At 35.9% G+C, this 10,589-nt stretch overlaps 1 protein-coding gene across 1 annotated transcript; it reads left to right on the forward strand.

The window, feature by feature from the left end:
- Window positions 1-7,899: 7,899 nt before the first annotated feature.
- LOC145012965 (non-specific lipid transfer protein GPI-anchored 1-like) lies at window positions 7,900-10,333 on the forward strand. Its single transcript, XM_078971751.1, has 2 exons — window positions 7,900-8,327; window positions 9,971-10,333. Exons 1-2 carry the CDS (start codon window positions 7,982-7,984, stop codon window positions 10,189-10,191), a joined length of 567 nt encoding a protein of 188 aa, XP_078827877.1. The 5' UTR covers window positions 7,900-7,981; the 3' UTR covers window positions 10,192-10,333.
- The last annotated feature ends 256 nt before the right edge of the window (window positions 10,334-10,589 follow it).

Raw genomic sequence — 10,589 nt, forward strand, 5'->3', positions numbered from 1 at the left:
GTCGTGTGTGCGTTCGACCCAGTTTGGAAAGTGTTGTAAGACTACGGGGGTAACCGTAGCATTCACTAGTAGTCAGATAGTATGGAAAGTGTTGTAAGACTACGGGGGTAGCCGTAGCATTCACTGGTGATCAGGTAGTATGGAAAGTGTTGTAAGTATGCGGGTGTAGACGTAGCATTCACTAGCAGCCAGATAGCGATAGAGTGTTGTAAGTCTGTGAGTGTAACCGCAACATTCACTACGTTCGTAGATGGCATGAGCGTGTTGTTAGAACGTGGAAGGAACATTAGTACCCACCAGTTCGGGTGTAGCAGTGAGGATATGAAAATTCACTGATTGGATTTTGGATTTACCCAAATGGATTAGATCTGGTTAAGCTAGTAAGGAGACTGTAGGGATGTCACTACAGTTATGAGATCAGAGAAGCAACGGATAGCTTCAGGACGTGTGAGATAAGGCTACCATTGGTCAGATGGCAATCACTTTTAGTCTTGGATTTCATGATGACAGGATTCGATGCATGGACCCGATCGGTTAGACCAGAAAGTAGTAGAGTCATACTAGCATGATAACCAGTGGCAACTAGTTCCAAAGAAGGATTTCGTTCAGAAGTCATGTGAGGCGACTAAGTAGGGAGTCCTTTGGCTCCGCAGCAGGGTGGAAACCCATTATTTCAGAGGATTGGCCAGCGAATTGAGACCCAGGAGGTCACGATAGCTTTTGATAAGCAGATATGTAGCAGCATATACTGTCTCATGCAGTTCAGTGTTCAAGCAGTTTCAGCATTGGGCAGTGTTAGCATTTGTGTTTCAGGTTGCGAGTATGGACGGACTAGTTAGATGATTTGGGGAGTGACAGGTCACTCCCAACGAGAGTATCTGAGCCTTGGAAAAAGGATTAGTGGTCCTCAAGGATAAGCGGGTCTGTGACCCTGTGTTATAGTGGGAACCTCAAACTATCAGAAGTTGAGTGAATAGTTGATGGATAAACAGACTGGATTCAACGATAATGATTCAGTATGAGTAGCCTGTAAGGGAATCATACCATCTCGAGATAGTGGATTCAGATAAAGTAGATGTGATCCTGTTGTGAGGAATTCGTTCATATGAGGATATCAGGGCTTTGCGAAGATTGGTCATAGCTACCCTAGGAAGGCTAGGGTGTGTCCAAGACGGTGATCATGTTACTAGAGTGGTTGGGCAAGTAAGGAATGGTAAGGAATGATTTCGAGGACGAAATCTAATTTAAGTGGGGGAGAGTTGTAACACCCGTTTATTTATTAAATAAATAAATAAAATAATGAGCGAATAGTAGCCCTAAAATAAATAATTATATATCAAATGATGGTCTCATAGAGCTAATTGTCACACTTTAAAAGATTTGGGGTTAAAAGTGTAAAATCCAGACTTATTATGAAAGAAATTTATGTATTCAGGGTTTGAATGGTAAATATTATCTATGCTTTGAAAGAAAATATGAAGGGAGGGACTGTTATTGTCAATATGGGAAAGATTTAGATGGAGCGGGTATATATGTCGCAGCAAACCCTAAACCCTTCATCTTTCAGTCGCCTCCATTCATCCTCTTCATCTTCAACCTCCGACAGTCGTCTCTTTCCCCCCACCTGGTCCGTTCTCCGACAAGCTAGCGGCCACCAAGAAATTACTCGACCTCCTGCCTTGCCGACTGATCGAGACTCCATCTCGCTATCGCCATCAGCTGACCCTATTGTCACCAGTGCTAGTCATCAACCTCATAGCCGCCATCGGAGTCGGATTAAACCGCCGTTATGTTCTAGTGGCCAACGAAGACAAGGATGCTGCTCCGATGTGATTTGGTTGTCGAGATCGCAACCCTAGCTGCCACCCCACTGTTGGGGGCTATTGAAGACGATGAGCCGCCTACCTTCCTCATGGCCACCTTGCACCGCTGCCATGATGAACGTTGCTGATACTACTGCCCTTCGACGAGGAGCGTTGCTCCTTCTCTGCCGCCATAGAGCTGCTGTTACGCCACTACCGTCACCACTCACCTTAGGTGGGTGGATGGGTTCGTTTTGCTAGAAGAAAATTGAGGGTGTGTGCTCCCATTCGTGTGTGTGTTATGTGTGGTTTATCTTGGTCGGAAAATGGAAAAGAATGCCCACCATGACCGCCAGCCATGATGGCTGCCGCCACTCACCACCGACGGCAACCAAGGTGGTTATGTGTGTGCATGTTTAGCTTAGTTAGTGGGTGTGTTACTTTTGTATTTTCATTGTAATTGTAACAAAAAATGGAATAATGAAATGAACTTGAAAACAACCACCTTAGGGTGGTGGCTGCCGCCTCCTGCCGCCATTGGCCACCGTGTCGGGTGGCGGTGTGCTTGTCTTGTGATTTGACTCGATTGGGGATGTTTGAAACCCTAATGGGCCCAAAGAAGCTCAAATGGGCCCAATGAAGCTTAATGGACTCTAATGGACCTAATAAAACCCTAAGGGGCTTAATAATATTTTAGTGGGCTTAATAGGCCCAATAAAGCCCTAATTGATCTAAAAGCCCAACAAATAAATAAATGGGCTAGTATATGGGTTGGAAACCCTAATTAGGGTTTGGAAAACCCTAATGCAATGAAACCCTAATTTGGGATAATCGGGACACACGAGAAATTATTTAGTAACTTGGAATATTAAATAATACTCATTAGCGGAAATTAATTTAAGAAATATTGGACTTAATGGATTAAGTCATTAATGAGTTAAGTAGGAAACTTAACCCTAATCATCATTTCATGTGAAACCCTAATTTCACTTGGGTTTATTGTTGGGCCTAAATGACTGAGATAATAATGGACCATCCAAGAGCAAGTAATTGAACTAGAATAATTTAATGGGCCTAGGGTAAGGCCCATGTAAGGGGCTTGGGCCCAATTTGGAAAATTGAGCCATAGTTTCGGCCTTAATGATTATATGATGTTGGGCCTTAGAATGATACCATGTATAGGCCTAGACCCAATTTGGAAAATTGGGCCATGTGTTGGCCTTTGATTCCTAGTTGACTTTGGGCCTACAGATTAGGCCTTGGGCTTGAATAAGCCAAGCTAGGGGTAATGTAGTAATTACTCAAAGAATGTACTTATGGTTATGTATTGGGACCCAATTATTAATTGGGTGTTATTTTGGTGTTGACAGTTCGGGAATCTATCAGCCAGCAACTGGGGTCGAGTCTGCGGGACTTCAGCAAGTGTGGGATTGTGTCGTCGGGACTTCAGCAGTGTGAGGTGAGTTACCTTCTAGTAGTAGTGGGTCTACGGCCACAATGCCGAACCACTAGTGGGAATTGTATGATTAGATGATTGTCTCTGTGATATTCATCTAGGGTTGCTACTAGATGTGTTATGTTTATGTGTTTGTATGATATGATGCTATATGCTAGTGATAGTAAAGGAGATAGTCCCCAGGTTACCGGTCGATAGGGCCGAAGGGGCAGTCAAGCCCAACCATACTAAATAGATTATGTGAAACGTGTTATGTGGTAGTGGTAGGGGTGAAATATTCCCCAGCATCCGGTCGAGAGGACTGAAAGGGAGACCAACACCCAGATATACTAGTCAGTATCCGGTCGAGAGGAACGAAGGGGAGACCAACACCCATATATGCTAGTCAGTATCCGGTCGAGAGGACCGAAGGGGAGACTAGCACCCAGATATGCTAGTTAGTATCCGGTCGAGAGGACCGAAGGGGAGACCAGCACCCAGATATGCTAGTCAGTATCCGGTCGAGAGGACCGAAGAGGAGACCAGCACCCAGATATGCTAGTCAGTATCCGGTCGAGAGGAACGAAAGGGAGACCAGCACCCAGATATGCTAGTCAGTATCTGATCGAGAGGACTAAAGGGGTAGGTTGGGCACCCAGATATGCCTGACAATATATGTATGTTATGTAATTATATGGTATGTGGTATGATGGGGGAACTCACTAAGCTTCGTGCTTACAGTTTTCAGTTTTAGTTTCAGGTACTTTGTATCTAAAGGAAAGGAGCCGGTTTGATCGCAGCGCATCACACTATAGTTTTCCGCACATGAGATCTTTGGGATTACACTCTGATATTGTTTTATGATAACATGTTTAATTATTTCTACTTTCGTTTTGATATGACATGATATTACAAATGTTTTATTACACTGTTGGTTTTATAATGACTTATTTAAAAATGAAATTTTTGGCCTGTATTTTTGGGATGTTACAGTTGCAATCAATTTAACCCTTGTATCGCTGCTTTTAATCTATCCCACCTCTCTCTAGTCCTCTAAGACCGTCTTGCCTCTTTCTTCTTTTGAGAGTACATCACCGCGTCGCTGCCTCTGTTTTCCAATTAGATCGTCGACCATCATCAAAGGCCCTCCGTGTGGACATCTGGAGTGATTAATGGCCGAGGAAGGCTCGCAAGGTAGCACTTAGCTCATTTTTTGGGCTTGCAAAGTCACCGTCACACCAACATCGCTCCTTCAACCCCTCCACCGTCACTATCTACCAATTTTGGCCTCTGTGATGTTTCAATTTAGGATTTCCACAAAACGGGAAATCGGTTCCATGCTGTTCGATGAAAGAAATTGGAATGTCAGTCATCCCCTCAACCGGTGCAACCATCAATCGCCTTCATCATACAGGTTCAACAAAACCCTTATTTTTTGTTTTACAAATTTTTGATGAAGCGTCACCGTCCTTGGCGAGAGTGGGTATGTATTTAGACTTTTGATTTAGGGTTCCATTTATGTGATTTCTTTTCAGAGTAGGTAACACGTGATTGATGAATGAATATCCTGCGAACTTGTTTTTTTTGGTTTTTCTTTTGAGAGTAGCTCTTACATATGTACATCACTTCCTATTACCATCACCACAGTTGAAGTTTCACATACTGCTCTCTATTTTTCTGCCTAACTCTTGAGAATATGACATTTTGCTTACTTCTCTTTGGCTTAATTGCTGGGAATTAACCGAAAATAGAGTCCTATCTATGATGTTGTTGCTATTCTCACCTCCATCCAGACAACTTTCTATAAAAAAATTTCTGCATTATATTAATGATATACTCATTGGTTAAAATATATTCTATACTAAAAAAACATGTATAAAAGTGAGTACTTTTTCAAATTGTAGTGTTGATGGTATAATCCAACATATACAATCTAAAGTTGCCAAAAAAACAACAAGTAGGTAGTTATTTGGAAATCTATTTCTCTTTTGGGATTTATTATATGAAATTCAGACTATTTGAAGCACTGCGTTTTAAAGCAGATATCAAACCGTTTCCATTCAGGTAACTTTCTAAGGATTTTTTTAATCGACTTGATTTGTTTGGTATGCTAATTTAAGCTTTTACTGTTAAGGAAGTACTATGTTTGTTTGATTTCATTATTTGCATTATGGAAGTATTAATAGCATAATCCTTAATACACACAATTTCCAAAATAAAAATATCTAAACATTACACTTGGTGTTGTTACACTTGATATTGTTAACTCAATAATAAGTCAGTTGTCGTTAATGAATCTGGGAATCTTTATAATATGGTATATAAGTTGTTTTAATCTATTAAGATATTTATTATGAAACAAAAACGATCTATATAGATAAGTACTTTTTTTTGGTATAGTTAGGTGTTAAATGAATTGAAATTGCTTTTACATATTTACATTTGATTACTTTTTCCATGACAAATCAATTAAATATAGATCAAACACTTTTAGCCAATGGATAGCTTTGGTAACATTGATTATACCTAGAAAAAAAAGTAAATTGCTATTTATAATACACAAATAAATAAAAGTAGCTTGGTATTTATTGCAGAGTTTTATGGACAAGGAGTTGGAAAGCTTAAAAGAAGTTGTAATGAAGCGTGATGGTAGATGGTAGTCAAAGGGAAAGTTTGAGATTACTTGTTAAAGTCAATGAGCAACAAGTGACAAATTTACCCAATTTACCCTTTGTGGGATTTACAATTTTTCATATTTCCTTCTATCAAATTGATTTCCACTTAGTTCTTTGGATTTAGTTGTACCGAATACATATCCGATCCGCGTAACTCGTGGATCCTTCACTAGTTCTTAATTATAATATTTAAGAACAAATGTAATTGTTAACAATTATTTATTGTATTCCTTGAGAATGAATGGAATTTATGTGCACAATTTTATTTTGTAAGAATGACTGTAATTATTAATTCTAGAATAGTAAAATTCATATAAAATCTGAACTCATTAAAAATTATTAATCTTGATAATATATATTTATAATATTCAATTAGAATATAATGTTTTTTTTTTTCAAAATAATCAAAAACACATTCTTTTATAATGTCCGAATTAATAAAATTATTATCCACGAAAATAAGATTTTTAAAGTTAAGAGATTAATATTTCCCTAAAACCCGTGTTTAAATTTATGTTAATTGATTAAAATAACTTTAAAATGAAATTAGATGATATTTTTCAATTAATTTTAATTCAATAATATTTATTAATCATTTTTTCTCAAAAAAATTAAAATGATTGGTCTACAATCAACCCTACATCCACACAATAAATAGTTAGAATACAATAATATATATATATATATATATATATATATATATATATATATATATATATATATATATATATATATATATATATATATATATATATATATATATATATATATATATCACTATTCCTATTTCAAAACCAACTTTTGGGTTCATTTGGTGCCCCTGAAAGTTAATTGCTTCGTTTGGGATGCGTTTATTGATCGGATTCCTTCAGCGTCGACTTTGTTCTGTCAGGGTATTCATGTTGTAGGTTTGGTTTGTCACCTTTGCTCCTAAGATCCTCATGAGACTAATCATTTTTTGGTTGGTTGCACTTTTGCTAAGGAGATGTTGGAGTGGGTGTTTAAATGATGTGATATCCTGCTTCATTATTTTGTTTCGGTTGTTGATGATTTGGTGGAATTTGCGGCTCATTGTGGTTGGTGTCCCAAGAATAGAAAGATCGTTATTGCCATCTTTTACGAGTTCCTATGGTGCGTTTGAAAGCAAGGAATGTGTTTTTTTAACAACACTCGGATCTAAGCGGCCTGGTGAACAATATTTGGTGTATAGGTAGGTAAAAAATAGAGGAAACTTTGATATTTATATTTGGACCGAGTGATGTTGCTTTTCTTTTTAATATTTTATAAGTATTTTATTTTCCTTTTATTGTCGTGCCTTGTTGCCTTTTACGCAGCGGTTTTTATAAAATTTTTCCACTAGTTTAAAAAAAATAATAATAATATTTATTGAAACAGGTTCCCTGATAAAAGTATTCAAATCAACTTTTTGATGTACACATTTTCTTTCAACTTCAAAATATGACATCTGGCTAAGATACTTTGACTCATTGAATTGTTGATTTTGACCCATTATACGCTCTCGCAAGAGAAGTGGGGTGGGGTTTGATGTTTTCGGGATTAAAAGAAAAACTAATCATTTAAAAAAATAATAAATAAATCATAAAGACAAAGAATCATTTGAGCTTTGCTAGACACTAAACCTAAAAACCATTCATATAATTTACTCTTTATTTAATCAATTATCATCCTAAATAAATCTCAGTCTTGTATTTAGTTGTTCCTATTCAGTTTTTAATAATATAGAAACAGCGTGATTTTCATATATATACATATATACACACCCTAGCAGGATGCTAGACAGGGCAAACAAAAAACAAAATTACTTCAATTTTAGTCAATACAAAAATCAAAAACCCTATTTATGAAAGGTCAATGCATTGTATTGTAACGTGGACAAACAGGTCAATAGACAACTCATCAAATTTATTAGAAAATGAAATAAATACAACCCAACAACCTACTGCCATTCCCATTACTTCCTGCACCAACCTCCCATTAACCCACTTCTCCATTTCTAGATAAAAATCTAGAAAACCAACCTAATCACACCCAAAACACTGATCTCCAAAATGTTTAAGAAATGGAATGTGTCTGCGCTGGTCTTGATGGTGGTATGCGGTTGTGTTACGGCGGCGGAAGATGTACAGTCGTTAGGAGAGCAGTGTGCGCCCAAGCTGACGGCGGTGATGACATGTGTGGCATTTGCGACGGGGAAGGAGGCGACACCGCAGCAGAAGTGCTGTGATTCGATTAAGGAGATGAAAGAGAGTAATCCAGCGTGTTTGTGTTTTCTGATACAGCAGATCCATAATGGCACAAATCCTACGTTGCAGAAGTTGAATATTCAAGAGAGTCGGCTTCTTCAGCTGTCGTCAGCTTGTAAGATAGCTAATGCCAGCATCACTGATTGCCCAAGTAATCTTCATTCTTATATATCTTTATTCTATTTTCAGCTTAAATTCGAAATAGTTTTCTTGATTAAGGCTCAAGCTGCAGTACGTATCAAAAAACTCGAAAGCTAATGAAATCTATCAACATATGTTTAGTAGAGAACAAACTGCAGTTAAATAGCATGTGAATGGCTATAAGAACTAATTTGAGTTTAATATTTTCTCATAACCAAAATTTTAACGTATACAAACTGTTTTATATATAGCCTCAATAAGAATTTGACTTGAATTCTTAGCTCAACTTTATAAAAGTTTGACATGCATTAGGGTGGTAAAAGAATCGAGGATGCTTGCGAAAGTTGAAAAACAAAAAAGAAATTAGATGTTTAGTGTTGTTTAATGTATGTTTTGGAATTTATAATGTTTTCAAATATCGAAAGCACACTAAACGCTACTCAAATTATACCTTAAAAAGACATTGCTCTCTCTACTATACTAAAAAACTTAACTTCTGTTTTGGGTTGATTAAAAAAATATTTTTTATAACTTTAATTTAAACACGTTTTACTTTTCTCCAATTAGTATTATTCACGTAGAAGTTAGATATTTTAAATTCTTGATCTCTAATAGAAGCTGTTATTAATTAACATATTAACTTAACACTAGGTTTGGCGGATCTAGGATTTAGATTTGTTGGGGCCACAAAAATATAATTTTTTTTTTGTCGGGTCAGGTCAAAACGGTTTAAAAGTCGGGTAACAAAAAAAATTGTGACACTACAAAAGAAAATAATGAAGTACATATTAGTTATAATTGTCCTCGACTTGTCATATCTTGAAAATGATCGATTATAATTTCATTTGGTGTTTGGAATTAACAAAATGTTCAGAAACACCATCCAATGAAAGAAAAAGTAATGTCATAATTCATAAAAATGTAACAACTATCTAAAATGTTAGAAACACCATCCAATGAAATAAAAAGTAATTAAAAGGTAACGGTCTATTTTCTTTTTAAAAAAAATATCATTATTAGAATGGTATTTTAATAAAACGTTTTAATAATTCGTTACCTGTTGATGATATTTTTTAATTGAATGGTATTTTAAAACATTTTAAATAGTTTGTTATCTTTTTATGACATTAACCTTAATAAAACTATGTTAAATAATGATTAAGGTGAAAGACAGAAAAATTGAAAAAATACTTCTCAAAACTCAAAAGCCTTTATTATTGCTGTTTTTTCATGCTATCAAAACACACAGACTGAATTTATTTATTTAAATTAATTTTGCTAAGCCTAAATGCTTAGTAAAGTAATACTGTAATACATGATTAAAATAAAAAAGCGAGCTACGAGCTACGTGCCCCTATATTCTATAATTTAAAGAACTAGGGCCAAATGTTATTGAGGGCACATTTATTAATTTAACTATTTTTTATCCAAATCTTCCCCATATTTTAGGTATAAATTTTGAGATCGTTGGGGGCATTTGCCCCACTTCCAATGTATTGCATCCGCCCCTGATGACACATATATAAAACAATAAATGTAGTCATTAGCATTTAAAACAGATTTAAGTAAAACATGTTTGGTCTTTTATATTAATAAATAATCAATATATTATATATTAAACAAGATTAATGTTTGTAAATTTTATTATTTTAGGGCTTCTAAAGCTACCATCAAATTCACCAGATGCTGCGCTATTCACCAATAATGCCACGATCCTCCCTCCTACATCGGGAGGAACGCCTTCATCAACTTCTACAACTTCTCCGGTTCGCTCAAACGCGCTCAAATGTCATGCACCTGCTTTTGCTAAATCCATCTTTCTTTTTGTAGCATTCTTGTTAGCAGTGTCTTCAACGAGCATTTTTGGTGCTTAAATCATAGATTTAATATTGGTTCCTAGAGATGAAGTGTGGTTCTCCTTGGACTTGGTTTTTACAATATTATTTTGTGTATGGTTTGTGGTTATTTGATAAACTCGATTATGTCTATTAATGTATTGTTTAATTACCTGGTAAACTCTTATTTATTATGGGGTGATTTGATAAGACTTCATTTGACATTTATCATGTTTATATTTCATGCCAACAAAAATTGGAACTTTAAAGAATGTGTGTGTGTGTGTTTTTCCTTCTAAAACACGTAGATGTTTAATAATTTTGTTCTGTACACTTTAGATCGGAAAATCTACAATATGTGTTTTCATTACACTTTAATTTCATTTTCTACTTGAAGTGCATTTATGCATATGTAAAATCTAGAATATGTTTTTTCA

The sequence above is a fragment of the Lactuca saligna genome, chromosome 8 (assembly GCF_052625555.1).
Source record: "Lactuca saligna cultivar CGN05327 chromosome 8, ASM5262555v1, whole genome shotgun sequence".
Lineage (NCBI taxonomy): Eukaryota > Viridiplantae > Streptophyta > Magnoliopsida > Asterales > Asteraceae > Lactuca > Lactuca saligna.